The sequence below is a fragment of the Ischnura elegans genome, chromosome 5 (genome assembly GCF_921293095.1).
Source record: "Ischnura elegans chromosome 5, ioIscEleg1.1, whole genome shotgun sequence".
Classification (NCBI taxonomy): Eukaryota; Metazoa; Arthropoda; class Insecta; order Odonata; family Coenagrionidae; genus Ischnura; species Ischnura elegans.
In genome coordinates this window covers 100,175,082-100,198,719 of record NC_060250.1, presented here as the reverse complement: position 1 = coordinate 100,198,719, position 23,638 = coordinate 100,175,082, and the positions used below count along the sequence as shown (strand labels likewise).

The window sequence follows — 23,638 nt, the reverse complement described above, 5'->3', positions numbered from 1 at the left end:
AATAGTTTCAATGACAACACATGGTAAACCAAAATTGCGGAGGAATGAATTACATGAATTTGCAGCCCATACACTAATTATTGCCAATTCCTTCAGAGTGAGATGGTTTTCGTACCAGGGAAACATCTTATGAGTTTGAACTTGGTAATGTATTTCAATAAGATGCATATTTACTTCAAGGAAAAGAAAACAGTCTACTATTCACTGCATTAAAAGGCAAAAAAAAACAAGAGGGTATAAGTAAGATGGCCATGTTTAAAAACAGAATTGATTAAATTCCTAATGAAATTGACAGCAGTAGATAGCAGTTTAAATAATCATAATTTATTACTGGCATCAAGAATGTCATACAATTCATAGCATACAATACATTACAAGGTCAATTGTCCTTTAAAATAGCAATTACACCCACCTAACTGCAACAACTCTGTACAGAAGGATCTAAACCAGACCTCTTGGTTATGAATATTCTGGTGAACTCCTCTGCAGTAGTAGGATGGATACCTATAGTATCTTGTAATTGCTCCATGGTAATCCCAGCCCTGCAAAATATCGTGAAATAAAAATCAAATATGTAATTACTAAGCATATTGAGAAAACACTGACAAGAGAAGACATCATTACAGGCCTCTATAATTTATTAATTAATATAGATGCATTTGGCTGAGAAGTCTAAAGAGATACAATTTTACAAATACAGGCACCAAATAGAAATCCTATTGCTGGTCTAAAATAATTGCACCTCTTTCATCATACTCATGGTTTTAAAAAATGATTTGTCTTTGCAGGAGAGTAGGAACATCTTTCTGTATCTAATAGCCATTATGCAACTTGGATACTACATAAGACATCACAATCTCATTTTACATGTACCAAATATTGGTTCAATGGACTCTATATTTTAGCGCACACCAACCCTTGCTAGTGTAGTCGTTGTATCTCCACGTTTGAAATAACACTGCTTAAATACGTAAACGCCATTATGCTGATAAAAAAAATTGTCTCATGTCCATTCTTGCTGCAATTAAAATTAACGAAACACTTGACGCCGTATGATCACAACGAAGACAACAAAATTAACTGCCATGACGAAGGCCTGAACCCTGACCCCCCGGGTGGGAATCACGTACGCTACCACTACCCCACCTGACCCGTCTGCTGAGTAATGCGAAATTTTGGAATTATATATGGTTTGATAACGGAACGGAACCACTACAAGTTCAGAGATGTGTTCACCATTCCGAAGGCCATAAAAAATATGGCATTGAAAAAGGTGGAGCAAGGTACGTGGTCTCCCCTTGTGAGTTAGAAAGGGTTAATGTGATATTTTGCACAACATTTCTCATTTTTTAAAAGTTAAACATGATATTTTGAGGAAAAAATATTATATTCTTTATGTTCTACTTTGATAAGCATGCAAATACCTGATATTAAGCCTTTTATGCCCACGGTGCTGATATACTATTGGCTTTTAGTTTTCGCCTTAAAATGTTCAAGGTGCCGATACAATGGCCCTGTATTTATTCCCATGTAAAAATATTTATAATATTTTGAGTTAGTTTCACTTTTCAATAGGAGATTGTATAAATATTTATGACTCCGAATGAAATGGTATTTATTCCGAAGTACTTGTATTTAGTGGCCTATATAAACAAAGGAATTTGATAATATGGAACACTAAATTGAAGACTGCCTGACGTATTCTTGTATCAGGCTTGAGCTTTCTTGGTATGAAAACACAAATTGTCCTGAGAGTGAAGGGGTTAGAGTTGCCGTCCCATTTGCGACAAAATATCTGCCGAATAAGAGAGTGAAATAAATCCTTAATTAATAATTACGTGACCCCACTGCTATCTTTTGTCTGATGGTGCATTTACCGTAAAAGCACGTGTAAGATGCGCACCTTTTTTTCCCAGAAATAGCAGCTGAAAATGGGGATATAAGAAATTGGAAATGCTTATCAGTGAAGAGCGCGAAAGGAGAGGTCGAGGGGAAGGAGCGCACTCCCTCTGTCTTTCAAGCTATGAGCGAAGTAGCAAGGGAAGATCACGTCCAATCTTGCATGTGACATAGTTGCCTTCAAAGCAAAGGGGCGAAGGTGCAGCAATGTGATATATGCAGTTTGCGTTGGCGGAAGTTTCCAGTCCGTCTCGCCTTGCTTGAATGCGCCCATGCTACGCTTAAAAAACTTAAATGCTGTCAGATATGCATCGTGTTAGGTTTCATTCTTTTTTGAACCTCATGCGTTTCATACAATCTTACAATTGCGGAAAGCTATTGAGATATCTTCGAGCTCAGTAGGTGAGTCACCTAGCATTTGGCCTCCTGAAACTGGGAGAATTGAATCTAGTAGACCGAAAAAGGTCAGTTGGTGAGACAGGGTGGGGAACATGTTTCCATCGTTGCTGTGTAACTTGATATTTTCCTTTGAGGCAAGTGATTTATGGTTTGTGGTGTCTCGGAAAGGAAAAAAAAGGCAGAGGCATTGGCTGATGGAGGGCCAAGTGGGGTTCCGTGAAATCTACGATGCTGTTATTATCCCATGGTACTGAGATTTCCCCGATTGAAGTTCAATCTCTTGGGAAGGTTCATGTTATGTGCCTGTTGTGTTTTGCCTTAAAAATTTCCACGCCAGCAATTCTATTGCAATACTCCTACGAGAGCTTTTAAACAAAATTGTTCGTGAGTAGGACAAGCATCGTAGAGCAACGGCTTATGCAAAGAGAGGATCGGAACTCTTTCTACTCATTCTAATTGTACGTTGCATTCCCAAAAGCATTAATTTAAAATTTTGGATTCAGATTCAATTTCTTCGACGAATTTGGATGCAAAGTATTAGGTGAAGGGCAATATCCGTGGATACATATTTGGATCCGAGGTACCCGATCCGACCATACTAGTAAGCATCACAAGGATAAGGCTACAAGTGAATACCTTCTTATGTCCGAGCACCATACTTATCATGTAAATTTAGCTGAAAAAATTACGCGTAAATATTTAGTGTTGAAAGAGGAAAATTTGTACCTGTCGAAAATCCAGACATACGTCTGCAACACCACGCGATGAGAAAAAAGTGCCGCAAAATTTTTTTTCTTTAGCACCGATGCTCAAAATAGGGGTGCATCTCTTACACATGTGTGCCTCTTACACGCGCTTATATGGTAACGACATCTGTGTTTGTATCTCCATAGTACAGTGAGTCCTCGTTTAACGTCACTTACCGTTCCTGAAAAATGTGACGTTAAACGAAATGACGTTAATCGAAGCACAATGTCCCATAAGAAACAATGTAAAAAGTGAATATCGGCTCCTGGACCTCACAATTCCTACGCGAAAAAATTTTAGCGTATCATATTTGTGCCATTTCTTACGATGGGAATGCCAAACTATGGCATAAACACGAGTCCCTGTCTTCATTGACGGCAATACCAGCAGCGACGTACATCCTTCTCCATTTTTGTATCTTCCCGCGTTTGTTTTTTCGGCTTCGCTATGGTGGTCACCTGGGCATCATCATCGCTGAAACATCGTCGCAGTTACAGGAACCAAGATTATTGAGAACACGGCAAAAAAGTGACGACAAATACTCCGAGTTCTACCCGGAAAAATTCCTAGAAATCACTTTTCAGGTTCCAGAAAATCGTTATGTCAAGTAAAATTTGCTAAAACTTTACTTGACATTTACGCACTTAACATTTGCGCACCTACCTAAGAATTCATTTTGCAGAAAATTTGCTATAAACGTAATCGAAATTGACAATAAACACACCGTTTTACACTTCGTTTAGACTGACTGTATTACCGCCCACAAAACGAACAACCTGCAACGCCCGCCGCTTCGCATTTTTTCTCGTGCGAAATTTAAAAGACCTGACCAGACCTGACGTTATCGCGAAGCAAAGGTGCGATAAACGAATGACGGTCTCAAAATTTTCGTGACGTTATCGCGAAATGACGTTAAACGGGGTGACGTAGAACGAGGACTCACTGTATATTTTTCATGAGAAATGGAAACATTGCATTACCTAATTGGAAACATTGCATTACCTAATTGGAAACATTGCTTTACCTAAATATGAGTTGCAGTTATCATTTACCCAATGAAACTTTGAAACTTCAAAAAATTTAAATTTCGAATACCATTTTTTTAGGAGTCTCTTTTTAACCATTACATGCTGTTGTTGCTGGAAATTCAAGTATTAGTTCTAGGCGGCCTATGTTGTGCTGCTAGATGATCTTTAAGCGCCTAAATTGTGATAAATCAACTTCTCCATTCAGAGAAGCTGAAATATGCCACACAGTTGCCTGCTCTCCTGCTCAGGGAGAGTTCTAAGGGAAGAGGGATATAATATTTTCCGAACTAAAAATGGGCACATTCAAGGGGAGTGAGAGGTCCAGCTATAGAATTTCCCAGTTACAGTGACCACTCCATAGAAGTACAATTTGCACCCTTAGTCATTTTCCGGAGTAGTTTTTGGACTGCAACATGCCTGAGCACTGACTGCTGATTATGGGGAGTTCAGATAGCCGTGCTGAGTTACCAACTAAATATCAACTAAATTGCTAAATAATCAAAAACCCCTACCAAAGCACTCAGCTAGAGAGGGAAGCTGATGACAAGCTAATTAGCAGTCTGTTGCTTCCTCACTGATGCCATGTTCAAGGCATCAGTGAGGCAAGGAGGCAAGACACATCCTCAGCCATTGCCTTTTGGTAGCCATCAATACTCAGGCAATGACCAGTTTAAGAGCTAGCTGGGTAACAACATTTTCCAGCTTCATAATCACACCAAACAAGATAGCAGTAGAAAGTAATCATACTCACTTCATGGCAGCAGCAAAACCCTGTATCACTTCTCCGGCCTGGGGCCCAATGAAATGCATTCCAACTATTGTGCGTGGCTCCTTCATTAAACACAAAACTTTTAAATAACATGAAGAAGTATCCTTCTGAGGAACGGTGAACTCAGTGGGCTTGTAAAAAGCATGGTACACCTGAAGGCAAAAAAAGTTATCATCTTATAGGCCTTTGCTGATATTTTTGTTTCTTTACTTAAAACCTATAAAGGCAATACATTACAAACACATCTCGAGTATATCAGATAGAGATACGTAAGTATCTCAGTTTTTTAAAAACCATATACATATGTAACATAAAAAAATGCCAAGTCACTAAGAGGAATATACAGTGGAACCTCGATCTGTCATTTTTCAGGGGGGTGGATGAAAATAACGATGAATGCGGGAAAACAATCGATGCGGGATTGTTTGTACGGGTTGCCTATGTCCCAGGATCCGCTGGATTTTTGCGAATTATGATATTCATTAATGGATTCAAATGAGATTTTAGCTGATTACAGGAATATTATTACTTTATCGAAACACTAAGGTAAAATTGTTGATTCGACTTATCTCTCTTTCTAATATCCTAAAGGAACAAGCCGCCTCGCTAAAAAATGTTTGCACTACACTCGAAATTTTCACTGCTATTATGCATTTCTGTCTGATGTAAAAATTCTTATCCATCAAATGCCATTTCAAGTACACACATTTACGAGAGAAATGTGCATGTTATGCCTCAAACAACTGATTTCGCCATCGCAGTGATTGGTTATGAGATGGATCAAGAAGGCCAAAAATAGTTTATTATTTGAAATGTTCCTTTCTAGCAATTAAATTTTTAATATGATTGAGGCAATGTGGCGTTAATCGTCAGCGGCACGCCCACCTGATCCTCGGCTTCATCCCACTTCTTGTTTTCATCAGGGATCTCGCTCTAACCCCACCCCTGCCGTCATGTGCTACCGTACATACCGAGGCATTCTGCAATATTCACGTATTTCTAGCCCGGATTCTTTTCTTCATCATCAATTATTTTCAGTCCAACTTTTAAAGTTCTCACTTGTGTATTCGGAAGAGCCATGGTCCGAAGACGAATAAGAATAAAACTAATGAAAATGAAACCGGACTCCATTGAACCCACACGGAAAACACCCGCTAGTTTTAAGTCAATCCACCCGGGAAAGTACGGAACCACTCGTACGAGGTGAAGTTCGGCACTAATGCTATCGCGTACGGCGTAGGCAGCGCTTACTGCAGAGGGTGAAGCATGACCATATGACTGCGCAATGAAATTTTTTATCCTAAAGAGAAGGCAACTTACCCACTCATTTCTAACAATAAGTAGCGTAGCTCTAGATGAGCAGATGAATTCAGATTGCTAGTAGGGAGAAACAAAATATCCTGAGAAGATATCGCTTCGTTAGCACCTCAGACAAGTGAGACTTGTAGCATAACTCGTAAATTGTAACCAGAAAAAAATCCGCATCTACTGCCGTGAAGCTCACTATCAGCTGCGAGGATATCGATATTCGCCAGAAATCACCATCGTATTATTCCCACTATTTCCTTGCTTAAAATGGTTAAATAACGTTAGAAATACGTCGTGTTTGGTATCAATCTTTTTTGAATTACGTGCACATCACTAATATCTCAATATAATAAAAGTATAATACCAATTGCCGAAATTCATTTTTACACACCTTTCGGGCTAATCGGTGATTCATGCAGTAGTTGACCTCCAGAGGTGGGGATCTTTGAAGTGAGTCATCTAAAAAAAAGTCAGCAGTCGAGAAAGGGGGAGGCGTGAAAAAGGTTTCTTTTGTTCTCGAGTAACTTGATATTTTCTTTCGAAGCTAAGGTCTTCGTAATACGATCCCTGCTCGAGCTGGGACCTTCTTTCATTTCGGAGAAGAAGAAAGCTTCAACCGGGGGGAGGCGAGTGCTGAATGGAGGGGGATACCGGATCTTGGGAAATGCGCTAATGTAACTATCCCACGGCACTCTGCTTCTCCCTATCGCATTTCAATCTCCTTGGGAAGATTCAAACTATGTGTCTGTTGTTATTAGCCATAAATAACATGTTGTAAACACTTCGTCTCATTTTTATCAAACGATGAATGCGGGAAAATTATTCGACGGAACCGCAATCTGCAAACGATCAATGCGGGAAAACAATACTTCGGGGAACGATAGATGCGGGAAAAAATTACATTGTCTTTATGGAACTTAATTTGGGACCAGGAGCGGCGAACGATGAATGTGGGAAAACGATGAATGCGGGAACGATAAATCGGGGTTCCACTGTATATATACCATATGTACTCTACTTAGGCATCAACTGCAAGTTCTTTTGAAAATGTTACCATTGAGAATAAACTTAAGAAGGCTGCCTGATCACAGTTCCTCCAGTTAGGGCGGTGGCGTAGCCAAGGGGGGTCCAGGGGGTTCGGACCTCCCCCGAAATATAAAAACCCAAAAATTTTTCTTCATAAAAGAAAACAAAATATTGAAAAATCATTAATTAACAAAATATTTCTTTAACAAATGAAGTTTTATCGATTATGAAAAGCGATTAAATTAGTTTAAAACCCAATAATTAGTACCCCATTTTTCACAAATTTTCCCCCCTGGTTTTGGAGCCCCCCCGAACGAAATTCCTGGCCACGCCCTGAGTTAGGGCAACCTTGCATCCATGTACAGTACTTGATCCAGTATACAAATTTATTTATCTATTTAGCTTTTCAAAGCGATAAATTACTTACTTAGGTACTAACAGATATTAATAACTATATTTCTCCCAGTGACCTTAAAAATTTATGTATTACCAGGTTAATAATTCCATGGCCAAAAAGCTCAAAATTAAAAACATAAAAACCAACAGAAGCAGAACAATATTTTAAATTGATTTTAGACTAAGATCAATTTTCTCCATAGTTGCTGCAGTCACGCCTACCCTTCAATTATACAGAGCAGGATTTTTAAGAAATAAAATACTGCAGATTAAATTGCAAAGTACATAGGCATTATGTTCCTCATTCATTTGCCCAATAAGCCATCACTACCAAAAATTGGTAGGATTGACATAATATCAGGAAAATTGAGAAAAAGTGGCCTAATGTAACTTCTTACTATCATTCTACCATGGTGTCTTACTGCTGAATGTGCTGGTCAAAAGAAATAAGGAAAAAAATCTTATAACTTAGAAGGGGAGTGTCACACAACTGGGTCTGAGATTTCAATTGAAAATGCAAAAAAGAAATGACGGCTTAAAAAAGGACTTAAAAGAGTTTGAGGAACTGCTCAAACTGTAATGAACTTTTATGAAAATGTAGCTGGCAAACATTCTTCCTTATGCAGAAGCTAAAGCATTGTCATAAACACATGCTTTTGTTTTGTGAATACATCCCTCCGTGATTGGTGGATTGCACCCAAACTTGGCAGAAACTAATTAAATTTTCCAATTAAAAACTAAAAATCTGATGAAGGCTATAAAAAAAAAAGGAATCATGCATAATATAATCAAATGAGATGGAAGTTATTGCCCGGAATATGGCATTCAGATTACCACAGCCACATGCTCACTACAGAAGTCTTCAATTCCTTTCTTCCCACATATTATGGGCAAAAAGAGGGCACCCAGTTATGTAGAAATATGGTGTAACATACACATATGGCAAATTTTACCTCAAGGTTGTCAGAAAATTCTTTCTTTGCCACTTCTTCACTTAAACCAACACAGCCATATTCAATAGGAGTGAACACTGTTGTCGCAACATTACTGTAATCCATTCTTTTGTTTGATCCCGAAAATAACCTTCTAGCCAGCAATTTTCCAGCTTGAATGGCAACAGGCGTGAGCTCTGGTTTTCCCTGAAACAAGACAGAAAGTTTCAAATCATATGTACAGCATTTCATTTTTTGATAACTGCAATAACTATTCAGCTTTCTATTTTTTTTTTAATTTCCATGAACATTTTTCCTAGAATAATAGTCAGAATAAACAATCTAGCAGAAAATTAAAATTACATCACACTGACCAAAGCTGAAAGTTCACAAAAAATGGGCAATGACTTCATCATTAAGAGGATTTTGAAAAATTTCACTAAATGAAGGTTTGCTATGAAGGGTTTTTATCATTTTTATTCTTGCGTTTAATTTAAACTGCAAATGCACATTCTACTGGCATAGTATTAAGGTAGATGAAAGATTATACAAATATAAAATACTATCTTCAAAGGGAATATCAACAAAGTTTCTTTCGCAAATACCAAATTCATATTCCCTATCAAATCTTATAGCATATAAGTAGTTCATTATTTATAGATAGACTTTGACCAAAACCACTTTTTCCAAAACAGAACTGATAATCCAATACCACCAATTGTTAGTAATTTGCCAAGACCTTACTCATCTGTCCCAAAAATTTTAATACAAGCTTCCTTTCTCCTGACCTAAACTCAATGATCCAAAATGTGTTATAAGAGCAGACAATTAGAGAATTAACAAGTTAATACAGGCATCCCCCGAGTTACGTATGTCTCGACTTACGTAAATCCGTACTTACGTAAGCGATAACCGTATTTCAAATGATTACGTTCATTTTCGAATGCGAGCGCGAAGAAGTAGATATTCGCTCGTACAACCTATGGTAGAAAAAATATCGAATAGTTATCGAGTTTTTTACGTGCTAAAAATAACAAAGTGACCCATTTTTGTCATTCCTCGAAGGAAATTTCATTAATTTCTGTAGAAAAATCGCTTATAAATCCCAAGTCAGCAATCAACGTGAAAATTTGCAGTTCTAGCGATGGATGTGGTGGCATATGTGGTTGCGCTCATTCCTGTACGATACAACTTGTTATACAGCAATATCTGAAGCGCCAACGCAAAGGTTCGACTTACGTAAATTTCGACTCACGCATAGTCTGCCGGAACGCATCTCTTACGTAACTCGGGGGATGCCTGTAATACTTTATGCGCTCATACAATATGAAAAACAGATAACAACTGTCACACAATAGGTCATTTACCAAATATTTTGCAATTAATTGATTGCAATGCCTTGCAACAATTAATGTTGACAATGGTAGAAAAACAATGAGTCATGCGATAATGGACAACAAAACTATAAGAAATTAAAATTGTTGTTGACGGTTCGGAACCAAGAATAAAGGAATATGGTACTGAGAGTTCAAGAACGCGCATCATCGCTTCCGATGTTTTTGCAGGAAGAACTTATAAAAAGTGTTTATAAGAAGTGTATTACCTAGATTTGTGAAGTTACGAGGAAATATAAACATTACAGCCTTTCCATATTAAAACACATTACTTCAAAAAGTACATGATTGCTCTTCAAATCAATATAAGAAGAGCATGGAGTAACAATCAGGTTTTCCTCCAACCAACTTTTAATAATTCCATAAACTCCACAACTCCCTACAACATAGCTATATAATTAGGGGCACCCAATTAAAGGTAGTTGAATCCGTGAAATATCTAGGAGTTAGACTCAATAATGATCTATCATGGAATAAACATATTCAGGAAATAACCGCTCAAGCTAATCGTAAAATGTGTTTTGTTATGAGAATACATATTAGGAAAGTGCGACGACAAAGTGAGAGAAATTATCTACTTTTCCCTCGTTAGACCCCATTTAGAATACACTGCCAGTGTTTGGGATCCTCGTGAAAAACGCTTAATAACAGAGTTAAAACGTGTGCAAAGAAGAGCTGCCAGGTATTTGATAGGTCGCTACGATAGTCTTGTAAGTGTAACTGACTTCTTAGATAAACTCGGATGGGAATCTCTGTCACACTGTCAATTGAAAAATAGACTAAATCTTTTAGATAAATTCAAGAGCAGTGTCTTTTCTAACGAAGTTAGCCATATCTTACGGGCGTAAACATACTATGGAGGATCAGATCATATAAATAAAATAAGAGAGATAGACTGTAGAACAGACAGATTCAGAATGTCTTTTTTTCAACAATCAATAAGAGATTATAACGGCAGCAATAGAACTCATAAATAGATTAGATGACTTGAAGTGTAGCCTACTAACTTATGTAAAACTTAATGCATGTTTCTTAATTTTATTATTACATATTTCTAATAGAATATGGTAGTATAATTTGTTAGTATGCACAGGGCCAGCCCTAGCAGGTGTGGGGCTAGGGGCGAACCTTCAGTGCGGAGCCCTTCACTTAAAATATTAAACTCTATACCCCATCTACAAACTCAAGCATTTTGAATCCCTACCACTCTCTGGCTAAGTATGTGTTCCCCTCCCAAATTCAGACTTCGTAATTACGCCGTTATGATACCATCACGCAGTTGAGTTCAAAAAATACTGACAAACGCAATTGCACAATAAAAATTACTGCATTATTATTCCTTTTTCATAATATTATTTTTTGTCTAGCAGGGACTTAACAATACAGCAATAGTTGAAATTACATTTTCAAAAATATCGTAAATTTTAATTTTTTTTTTTCACGAACGAGGGGCCCTCCAAAGCGCAGGGCCCGGGGCGGTCGCCCCGCCCTAAGGCCGGCCCTGAGTATGCATGACGTTTTTTGGACTGTGAGGAGTGCATGTGGGAGACCAATTGCATGCTGCATGCTGGTGATTGATCACCCCCAGCCAAACACCCTAGAGGTGGCTCGCAGGGTATTATGTAGATGTAAAAAGTATAATTTTCAATCAAATTCCAGCATGGTAGGAAATTTGATATTTGATGAAATTCTTCTTGCATTATATTTCCAGACTGGTTTACCACAATTCTAGTGGAGGCATCAGAGTTCCAAAAAAGTCTGTTTTCTGCAGCATTTTAATGTAGATGCACTAACATAAATGGGGTTATAAGGCACTTAAGAACTTCATATCTTCATATACGTACGACTTATCTGACACGAATTATGTAACTGTTTTCATGTAATTCAACCACTATTTTTTTCCAAAAATGTTCAACAAGACATTTACCACATATGTACACCACAGCCTACCTCCAGAACATCTCCCACAGCATATACACCGTTGGAATTAGTTGCCTCATCCGTAACAGAGATTTTTCCAGTCTCCGGATTGTAGTCAACTCCTGCATTTTGAAGTTGAAGTTGCTCAGTAGCTGGTTTGCGCCCAATGGCAAACAACACTGTTTTAAAAACAGCTTTTGACACTTCTTGTTTTTCCTTCACAGACTTGAATGACACCTAGTTTCAAAAAATGACAAAATATCAATACTGATGACAAAGGGCAATCCTAAAAAATAATCTCTACTGCCCTTGAATAGCTCAATAAGAGAAAGGAGAAAAAATGTTTCTCTGGTAACTATTTGGTAAGCACTTCAAAAGACAAGTTCATCATCATTCAAAGCAACCAATGTAACAACTCTACAAATGAATTTCTACTAAATCAAACTTAGATAAATATTTTATCTTTCCATACCTCCAGCTTTCCTTTCCCAACTTTTTGCATATTTGTTGGAATGCACTCATCAATAAATTTAATGCCTCTCCTTTCCATATCCTCTCTGATTAGTGTGGCCATTTGCTGATCAAAACCACGTAAAGCTATAGAACGGAGCATTACAGTAACATCAAAACCTAAACCACTTAAGAAGCCAGCACACTCCAAGCCCACATCTTCACGCAAAGTCAAGGCAAAATGAATAGATATGCATTTAAAAATTTCATGCATAGGCTAGTTCTCTAAAACACATACTCTCATGCATTAAATATTTTGGAAATTGAAAGAACATTAACATGAATAGGTCACATTTTTTACCCTGTAAAACACATTATTTTTCACCATTCAATTATTAATCATTAGGGGCACCGAATTTTCGCGAACCGCGAAACGCGAAATATAACGCGAAATTCACTTGGTTCCACGAAATTTCGCGTTTAAGCACTTTTTCTGCGAATTTGGCGCGATATTTTCCACCGTTGCCGGTAAAAAATACCCGGTTACTTTAAGTTTTCTTAAAAAACCGGTATCAAGAACCGAGCGCATAAAGTCGGTGCTTTGGAACCGGCTCGGAACTGTTGCGAGGATTTGAATTTGGCGCCCAAATCCGAAATGGTTCGCAGCGTATTCAAGGCCAAAAAGTAAAAAAAAAAGTTTTGAAAACGCATATATTACTTTCCGATTGCATGGCGTCAATGTCTTTCTTCTTTTGAGAGTTGCTCCCTAGCACGCGCATTTAAGGGGTCGTCAATTTGTCGCTCTCGCCAAAATTGTAACATTCTGTAGTTGCTGCCACGTAGGCCGCTTTCAAACAAGCTGACTTTTCGCCTGCAGCCGGCTACGGCACGGTGACGTTCTTTCAACATACTATAGATCTATGGATGTCTTCAAACGAGTCGAATCACACCGTTGCGTTGACGGCTCCGTCTACGGCGTGAAATATAGGCTATGCTACATTGAGGCCGCTTTCAGACGAAACGACTTTTCACCGGCCGCCGTTCACGTGAAATTCGGGCGGCTTTCAGACGAAACGACTTTCTGCAGCGCCGTGTGCTGTGCCGTGAACGGCACCAGCGGGAAATCGTTTCGTCTGAGAGTGGTGTTAAGATTGATTCATGTACATATACAGCAATTCTGCGATATACGAGCAAGATGCGTTTCGAGAGCCTATTCGTAAGTTGATAAACCTATGCAAGCCGTCGAGACGTGTGGTTATCCTGCAGAATGCAACCCCGCATTACAATTTTACGTTAATTCATGGCCGCTTATTTTATGAATGTTGTCGCTGTACCGGCGTGTTGAGCAGTTTATTGTTGAGGTTAAAAGAACTGCGAGAGTGAAGCATGCAAATCAGTTGTCAATTTAAGTAACAATTTAAGCTAGTTACATCACAGAATGTATTTTAATCTCACTTAGAAGTTACAAAAAAAACCTGGAGAAAGAACCAGTGGCTGCCTGATGTAATGAGACATGTTGGTCGATCATGCATTCTTAACAATGTGTTATTTAACTTTTTTACTTGGTAAATAAAATTATGGAGGCGATCTTGAGTTTTCTTAACAGACCTTTCTTGTTAATTAACATTTTTCGTGAAATTATTTTCATTCACTTCTTGTGGTTGTTTAATTACCTGAATTAATGGCAAATTTAAATAGAGTTCATCCTTGGAACCGAGTATCGAGAACTGATGGGGGAGAACCAGAACGGTACCGAGAGCTGAAAAAATTTAAGAACCGAATCAACCTTAATTTATAGAATTCCTTTACCCTAGTCAGCAATGCACAGTTTGGAAAAGAAAATGAATCTTCGCTTAATAGTCTCAAAAAATCTGTGAAACTTTCCATGTGTGAGGTCCTGAAGCAAATAGGATAAAGACTAATATCAAGTTGTCATTCCTTGTATAGTGACCCAGGGAGGAGCATTATTACAGCCATGGGAAGATTATTTAACTCAAGGTGTATATTGACAACTGATGTGAAGGACTTAGACACAATTGTTGCTTATGTCCTCATATAATCATTAACAGAAACTCAAGAACTTTTTGGCTATTCTGCTTTGAAGGATTCCGTTATATCAGTTCAGGAAGAAGGAAAAGAATTTTCAGTACTTCCACTAATTCTTGCCCTTTAAAATGATTTTTCCCCATTTTGTAGAAAATTTTGTGAAAACCCTGTGAATACCTGTGGCAAATGTAGATGCAGGAAGAGGATTTTCCATGCATGGAAATATAAATAAAAGAACCACTAAACTTCCAAAAATGTATAATTAAAGTCAAGTTTGACCAATGGATCTCAATTCTAGTAAAATAAGGATTCAGCCAATTTTAAATTCCAGAGTGTGAATAATCTCAGAGGGCATATTAAAAAAATATAGATAATTGACAAACACATATGTAATTGCATGTGTTGATATTATATTTTTTGTGTAAGACCTTAATGACTTTTGTTATCAATTTGTTAAGTAAAAACTATAAGTTTTTTACATCATGCAGGCCAATGAGACAATGAAATTTAGACCAATCAAAAATATTCCCCATATATATAAATCCCGCATTTGTCAAGCGGTATGCGGTTGAAATACATACATACATAGCAAAAAGTGTTTATGATGTGTATGTAACAAATGCTTAACTTATTCCTTTAGCATTTGCTTTGACCCTTCTTTGTCATGGTTTTTACCATTAAAAATATATTTAAGATGCCAATAAGCATTTTTATTGGTGATTATTGTTCTTGGGATAAAAAACAATATTTGTGATGAGTGAATTTTTATGACGAAACTGTATTTTTTTATGACGAAATTGCAGTTTTATGACGAAATTTTAAACCGAAATTGACAGATTTTTATGACGAAATTCACAGTTTTTATTCACCGATAATCTTTGCCTCTATTAATCATACATAGCCTTACCATTCAAACAAAGCTGAATTCATGAAAAACAGAGAAAAATTTATATAGCTACTATTTTTTTAAATGTTCATAAGCACAAATATTGACCAACCTTCACTCTCATCAGGATTTGAGTAAAATATGACAGGTAAGCAACTCCACACAAAGAAGCACAATAGACCGAAAGGATTAATCCTAAGTTATAAAAGCCGACCAATCAAGCAATTGAAGTCCATCATTCAAGAAAATAATACCCTGAATCTCACAATAAAATTCAACCTTCGTGTTTACTTCAACTTCAAATATCATTAGTAATTACTGAAAAACGTAATTGTTAAATAAATGATGTTTTCTAATAAAATAAAAATGTTATGACATCCAGTCACTCAATGTTAATATCTGGTAATATGTAATTTATGACAATTGAACAATATTAGTTTTCATATTAAGGCATTTGTAAGAATCAAATACCTAGTACACACTTCAATTGTGAAATAGCATGCTGCAATTTATTTATCACTACCGCATACCCCTTGATTACTGAAATATCCCCTTGATTAACTTGATCACTGCTGCTTCAGTTACAATAAATGAAATACATGCTTCACCTTCACGCCGTTTCAATCATAATGGCCAAAGAATGTGTCACCATTTTGGCCTCTCATAGCATACCGTTGGTTACAGCTACTTTGGTACCACTAACTTCATGTGACTGCTGCGGCACACATACTTGAATGACACAAAAACTCAAATGGAAAGTTTCCAAGTATTGAAGCGAAAGGAAAAAGAAAAAGTTTGGTGCAATGAGTAAATAGGGTGGTTTCCTATTATTTTTTTATTGCCTAAATCGAAAGATTATTACTCCTGGAGTACGTATTTAACGCTTTTAGATTTTTAAATCACGATATCTATTTCTCGCTATTAAATGAAAAGTGAAAATTTTCAAGCGCGCGAAAACGCGACGCGTAAGTATGAATGCCGGGAAATTTCTCCGTGTGCCGTATTTCTGGTTCACGCTGCCGCCCTGTGAGGTGACCTTGAGGCGAGATGAGCGCTGATACGACGCAGGCTGCTAGCGGGTAGCTGAGTACCCTCCTGGCTGGTAGCGCTTGGCCTAAATAAGGATTATTAATACCTTATCAAATGAAGAAAACTTTCCGATCTTAGCCAGTTTTAATAAGTGATTATTAAGACATGTTTCCCTGAGCTCTGCGCCTCATGCATGCATTGGTAACCTCAGACGATGTATAACTCCTATCTTCTCGTATAGAAACTAGGTCCCGGTGACGTCACGTGGAGTGGCATCGCATGGGCGCCAATCTGGCCCTTTTCAAATGAGGATAAAAATGGACCATAGCCATTCGTCTAAACCGGTATTTCTAAAACGAAATAATTTGTATATTATGAATACAGTAATGGTGGGTAACGAATCGCAATCAATGCCTTTCGTTTTCTTTGATGAAGGAAACTACCCTATTCCCCTAAAAATCAGCGGCAGGGAAAGTGTTAAAAACCATCTACCTTAGAAATCTCTTTCATAACCATAATTTTTATACCGCGGATTCTTCAAGTTGAATTTTTTTTATCTAAAATTTTATCTAAATCTTATCTAAAAAGTTCTTACGATTAGGGATAGGACAGAAGAATCCGCTCAAGGTCGAAACATGTCGTACCGTCAAAATAAACTAGTGGAAGAAAACGAAGTTGTTTTTTCATTTGTGAACTTCAACTTCCACAAAGTTGAGCCTGACACCATTGAACGTAAGAATATTCATGATTCATCACAGCTCAGTTGGAGACTAACACAACCATTTCGTCATCTAAAAAGGATACATCCACCACCAACCACAAGAGTTTTCTCCGGAGGATATTTTAAACTGAAAATGTCATCACTAGTGATTCCCAGGTCAACTGCTCCAGGAATTTGGGGGTAGTTTGGTCTCCCTCCCACAGCAATGAGGACTTTTTCAGCAGTTATTGTCTTTTCTTTCCCATCCTTAGACACACAACCAATGACATGAGGCTCCTTGAAATATCCACGGGCATTAATGTAAGTCACCTTCCTGTCAAATAAATAAATTACAAAAAAATAATGACAATCATAGGACAACTCTATTTTATAATTGAAATTTGCCAAATGTTTAAACACTAAATGAATCCTGGGCCCAATTGATGCAATATAAAAGACTTCTAATTTTTTACAAGCAATTAATCACAAAGTAATATCACACTTGTACTATCTCTATGTTGGTAGCACTGCAAATAAGTGAGTAGTACGGCGCGCAATGTAAGATGTAAGAGTGTAAAGTAACATTGGTTAATAAACAGTTATTAAGTACCATGTGACCATGTCTGAACACAACAGTGGCGACGAGGATGGGATGAACAACGATTCATTAACTGTAATGGCTAATCAAAAGTTTTCCATCAACATTAAGCCTTTTAATGAATCTGAAGTGTCATGGTCAACTTATGTTACGGTACTAAAACATCAGTTTCGCGCGCAAAATGTTCCTCCAGAGAAGCAAGTGGATTTATTCCTTGGACATGTAGGATTTAACACTGTGGAGTCGCTGATAAATATTTTACATCCAGTAGAACCAGGTACGAGAACATTTGACGAGTTATGTCGTGAGTTGGGGCGCAGATTGGAACCCGAACCATCTTCAATTCGTTCTCGAACGGTGTTTGGTCAGAGGATGCAGCAACAGGGGGAAACAGTAATGGAATACATAAGCGCTTTAAAAGTGTTGACTAAGCATTGTAAGTTCAATGAAACTTTAGAAGATCGCCTCAGAGATCAGTTGGTGGTAGGTTTGAAGTCAGAACGTATCAGGCAGAGATTGTTTGAAGAAGGTGATAATTTGAGCTGGGCCAGGGCTTCTGAGATAGCACTTTCCGTGGAAGCAGCAGTGAGATATGCTTCTGAAGTGAATCAGAACCAAAGTGTGAATAAAGTTCAATTTAAACCTAAGTCAGCCGCTCGACGGCAAGATGGAGTGGTACGTGAGAAGGCTGCAACTATGATCAATCAACTGACGTGTTATTGTTGTGGTGAAAAGGGGCATACCAGACCTAGATGTCCCAAGAGGAAATCTACCTGTGAAAAGTGTGGGAAAAAAGGTCACATTTCTAAGGTGTGCTATGATCGCAACGATACCCGGAACAATAAGGCGATAGTGAACTCCCTGGAGGAACAAGGAAGTTCGGATTCAGAAGAAGATGACAAGGACAGCTTATTTTGTGATTATGTGGTGGTAACTAGTTCTGGTAATAAGAAAACCACTTCAAAAGGAAACCACGTGAAAGGTATTTCTAATTGCTGTAAAGCTTCCAAGGTTGGTCTTGTTTCTGAAAGTAAGGTAAATCCAAACATTCGAAATCGATATAAACGGAAAATTAAACAAAAGGATGCGTGGTATCTAACCATAATTGTTGAGGGAAAGCATGTTCCATTTGAAATTGATACTGGTTCCGCAGTTACCCTAATGTCAAACTCTCAGTTTTATGAAACATTTCCTGACAAACTCTTGAAACACAGTAATGTGCATCTGAAAACCTACACAGGAGAAAGAATAATTCTTGTGGGGGAATGTCTGGTAGATGTTAGAGTTAAAAATATCAAGAAAACCCTAATGCTATATGTTGTAGAAAATGATTGTAAACCCATTGTGGGTAGAGATTGGTTAAAAGAAATTCCTGTGGAATGGGAAATAGTGCAAGGAAAGGTAAAGAAAATTGAGAGGGTTGGAAACAATCTGGCTTCATTGCTGGAAGAGTATGAAACATTGTTTGACATCAAACCAGGGGTTTTAAAAGGTATTGAGGGGAAACTCTGGCTAAAAGAGGATGCCAAACCAAAAGCAATGAAGTTCAGACATCCACCCTATGCGTACAAACCCCTCATTGAAAAAGAAATAGATCTAATGGTAAAACAGAACATCTTAGTGAAAGTAGATAACAGTGAATGGGCTACCCCAATTGTTCCAAGACCTAAGGGAGTGGATAGAGTAAGAATATGTGGGGATTTTAAGGTAACTGTTAACCCAAATTTAGTGGTTCCCCAATATCCATTACCAAGAATAGAGGACATTTTCAGTCATCTTGAGGGTGGGAAGAAGTTTACCAAGTTAGATCTAAACTCAGCATATCATCATCTAAAGATGAACAAGGATTCACAAGAAATTCTAACAATCGCAACCCACAAAGGACTGTATCAGTATACAAGGCTAGCGTTTGGTATTGCTTCTGCTCCTGCCATATGGCAACAATGTATGGATCAGATACTTACAGGGATACCGAATTGTTTCTGTTTTCAAGATGATATATTAATAACTGGTAGTTCCGATTCTGAGCACTTGAAAAATTTAGAGTTACTCTTTCAAAGACTACTAGAAAAGGGATTGACCATAAACAGAAACAAATGTATTTTTATGGCTGAGTCTGTAGAATACTGTGGACACATTATCGATGCCAAGGGGATACACAAAACAAATAAAAGAATCAAATCAGTAACAGATTGTCCTCGACCACAGAATGTATCAGAGGTAAAAGCATTTTGTGGTTTTGTTAACTACTACAATAGATTTCTGCCTAAAATTGCAGAGGTTTTGACTCCCATGTATAAACTCTTAAAAAAAGGAACCAAATGGCATTGGTCTCATGAATGTGATAAGGCTTTTAAGAAGGCAAAACAATTGGTGGCATCTGACAAAGTTTTAGTACACTACAACCCAAATTTAAATGTAGAATTAGCATGTGATGCCTCAAGTTATGGAATTTCAGGGACATTATCGCATGTATTTGAATCAGGGGACGATAAACCCATCTCTTTTGCATCAAGGTTACTAAGTGACAGTGAAAAAAAATATGCCCACATTCATAAGGAGGCTTTGGCCATCATATGGGCGATAAAAAAATATGATCGCTACCTCAGAGGTAGGCACTTTACAATTGTAACAGATAGCAAACCGCTTGCTTCTATGTTTAATCCTGCTAAAGCTGCTTCTACCATTGCGGCAGACAGGCTGCAGAGGTGGGCATTGTTTCTAGCCAACTATGATTACAGTGTGAAATACAAACCAACACACAAACACGCCAATGCAGATGGGCCATCGAGGTTACCAGCAATGGATGAGGAGGATGATATTAATTGTGATGTTGAGGACATGTGTAAAGTAAATCTGTTGGAAATGGATTTAAGTCCTGTAACCTGTGAGGAAATTAATAGGGAAACTAAGAAAGACAGGGTATTGTCCAAAATATTCCATTATGTTATTTCGGGATGGCCTGAGACCATTTCAGAGGAAACTAAACCTTATGCCAGGAATAAGCATAATTACTCAATAATAGATGGTTGTATTACAATGCATGGAAAAACTGTAATTCCAAAAGTATTACAGGGCAAAATTTTGAATGAATTACATGAGGGGCATATGGGGGTAGTGAAAATGAAAGCGGTAGCAAGAGATTTTGTATGGTGGCCTGAGCTTAGAAAAGACTTAGAGAATATTACAAAAACATGCACAGGTTGTCAAATCACGCAAAATTCTCCGAGTTACTCAAAAAAACATCACTGGGAATGGCCAGAATATCCTGGAATAAGATGGCATTTGGATTTTGCAGGTCCTTTCCAGGGTAGTATGTATTTAATTGTCATTGATGCGCATTCCAAGTGGCCTGAAGTGTTTAAGATGAAAAATATAACAACAGATAGCACAATAGATGTACTGCACACACTCATTGCTAGGTGGGGCATTCCAAAAACTATTGTCACTGATAATGGGCCTCAGCTAACTTCCAGTGAATTTAAGAAATTTTGTCATGAAAATGGTATTCGTCATTTATTTACAGCACCTTATAATCCATCCTCCAATGGATTGGCTGAAAGAGGGGTGCAAACTTTCAAAAAGGCTCTCACTGCAGCAACTAATGATAAAGGGTCAAATAATCAGAAGCTGCAGAGATGGCTTCTCAAGTATCGTTCTACCCCACACTGTTTCACTGGGAAACCACCTGCAGAATTGCAAGTGGGGAGACAACTTCGAACAAAATTAACTATGTTGAAACAAAGTTTCTCTGAGGTATTGAGTAATAAGAAACACACAGATGTATGTACTTATAAAGTATATCATCCTGGTGATTTAGTGAACATCTTAAACTATGGAAAAGGGGACAAATGGATAAATGGAGTGGTTGTGAAACCCATTGGTAATAAGATGTATGTAATATGTACTAGTGAAGATGTATATTGTGTTAGGAATTTAAAACAGATCCTCTCCAGAGAGGAAGGTGACGGTAGAACCCCTATGAAGAACTTAATAGACTCAAAGACTGCTCATACTAGTGGAAGTCAGGTTTCAGATCGTGAGAACTATCTAAAAGGGGATGGAGTTATAGATTTAGGTTGTGAACATCTACTCAAATCGGCTGTGAGTCCACAGCCATCAGCTGGTGATAGTGGTTTCAAGGAATGCATGGATACATCAATAACACAGGCTGATTCATGTATGGATTCTGAATGTAAGAGCTCCCAAAGTGATCTAGTGACCCCTAAAACTCCTGAAGGTGGGACTACCCAAATTTCACTCAGACGTAGTCAAAGAGTGAAGAAACCCAAGATAGTGTTTGATTTGTGACTTTAATTTTTGTTTATGCTTGTATTTGTAACCAAATTTTGTTTGAAGGTATGACATTAAGGTTTTTCTTTTTTTTTTTGCAAGGAGGGAGGTGTACTATCTCTATGTTGGTAGCACTGCAAATAAGTGAGTAGTACGGCGCGCAATGTAAGATGTAAGAGTGTAAAGTAACATTGGTTAATAAACAGTTATTAAGTACCATGTGACCATGTCTGAACACAACAACACTAAAAACCAAAGCAATTATAAAATATTTTAACAGATGACACGGTCAGTCTAGTATAAAACCATATTCTAAGGGTGTTGTTCCTACTGCAGCATCGGAAAATCATCATAAATTTTCGATTCATCAATATTAAATTCTGTCCCATTAACATCAGATGCAAAGTAACATCCTTTAAATACTCACTTCTCCTTCAATTGCACTCTGGTCACCCAATTTACAGACTTCACATGGTCTTGAACAGCTTCCCTTAGTCTAGACCAATCACACCATACTTTATCTGGGATTTGCCAACCAAATGATCTTGCTTCCTGAAGATGTAAAAAATAAAATAATGCTCACGGTAAGTGAATTCCAGCTTCATGCAAAAAAAAAACTCAAAAAGATTTGGAAAGAAGTAAAGTCAATAATCTCAATATCTAACAATGGCATCAGCATATGCAGACATTTAACGCAGTTAAAGTATTATCACCCTGCATCGTACCAGGCTAGAGAGGCACTTACTATTAATCTTTGAATTTGAATTATTGAACTAATGCGGGTACAGTGACAAATCATTCCACACGACTTACCCTTACAGCCTCTCCCAAGAGAGATGCTTGGTGCATCAACTTTTTGGGAATACATCCGACGTTCACACATGTCCCACCGATTCCCCAATAAGTTCCTAACGGGGTCGGAGTAACAAAATCCAGCACTGCAACTTTTGCTCCAAGTAGAGCAGATTCTTTCGCGCATGCCAAGCCTCCGGATCCTCCACCAATAACGACGAGATCGTATTCATACTGCCTGCTTCCTGAACATGTAGTGATGCAGAAATGACTTACAGAAGTTATAATAAACACAAAATTCATAACATTTGCATGCATTTCGATAACAAGCTATAAAACAACATCAGTATACGCCAGACTTTGATCTGCAGACGACTCCTCAAACATGATGATAGATAATGATATGCTCCGCAGTAGTGTACCAAATATCGAAGTATTGCATTAAAGTAATCCAGAGGTAGAATTGCATCATGTAAGGCTAAATATCCGAATACAAATTTCAAACTTAAAACTTCTTACCTTTAAGCTATGGATTAAATTTGGAGGAAAGGTCACAAAATAGGTACATAAGGAACACAATTTTCCGGTTTGGTACACAATTCATCATTACATTGCCCATATTTTACATATTGTCAATCTGGTAGCGAAAGTACCCAAAGCCATATTGAAGTAAATACAGGTGCAGGGCAACACTTATAAAGGGGTTATCCACTGAAAACTTAATACTAAAAGATAGCATATGGAATCACCTAATCCAGAATGCTTCGAGCAAACAATATCCCACGAAATTTTTATTCTTGCCCGAGGAGAAGTCAATATTTTCGAAAACAAACATGCAGCACTCGTCCGTGTGCTAGATCCAATCACATTCATTCTCGACCGCGACTGCCAATTGAACTGCGTACCATTAAAGTATTTCGTATTTCCTGCACTACGTACTTAAAAAGTAGGAGGCTGGAGAAAGTGATATGAATAGGAGAAAGTTATGTTGTTTTCTCTTTCAGGGTACATTCGTGTAAAAATCGG

The 23,638-nt window shown here is 37.7% G+C and overlaps 1 protein-coding gene across 1 annotated transcript; it reads right to left on the bottom strand.

Annotated features, from left to right (window-relative positions):
- Positions 1 to 302: 302 nt before the first annotated feature.
- Positions 303 to 23,488, bottom strand: LOC124159341 (thioredoxin reductase 1, mitochondrial). Its single transcript, XM_046535097.1, has 9 exons — positions 23,362 to 23,488; positions 22,634 to 22,857; positions 22,248 to 22,372; positions 17,034 to 17,263; positions 12,291 to 12,487; positions 11,849 to 12,055; positions 8,526 to 8,711; positions 4,825 to 4,994; positions 303 to 542 (listed from the first exon to the last, which is right to left on the bottom strand). The coding sequence occupies exons 1-9, from the start codon at positions 23,483 to 23,485 to the stop codon at positions 413 to 415; spliced, it is 1,593 nt and encodes a 530-aa protein (XP_046391053.1). The 5' UTR covers positions 23,486 to 23,488; the 3' UTR covers positions 303 to 412.
- Between the last annotated feature and the right edge of the window lie 150 nt (positions 23,489 to 23,638).

What these genes read in the sequence shown, in the direction of transcription:
- LOC124159341 (XM_046535097.1), bottom strand. Translation starts at nt 23,485, where the DNA reads ATGAATGTGATTGGATCTAGCACACGGACGAGTGCTGCATGTTTGTTT. An exon ending in AGAGTGCAATTGAAGGAGAA is followed by an intron (nt 17,264 to 22,247) that starts GTGAGTATTTAA and finishes TTTATTTGACAG; the next exon opens with GAAGGTGACTTACATTAATG. An exon ending in CTGTGGGAGATGTTCTGGAG is followed by an intron (nt 8,712 to 11,848) that starts GTAGGCTGTGGT and finishes GTCTTGTTTCAG; the next exon opens with GGAAAACCAGAGCTCACGCC.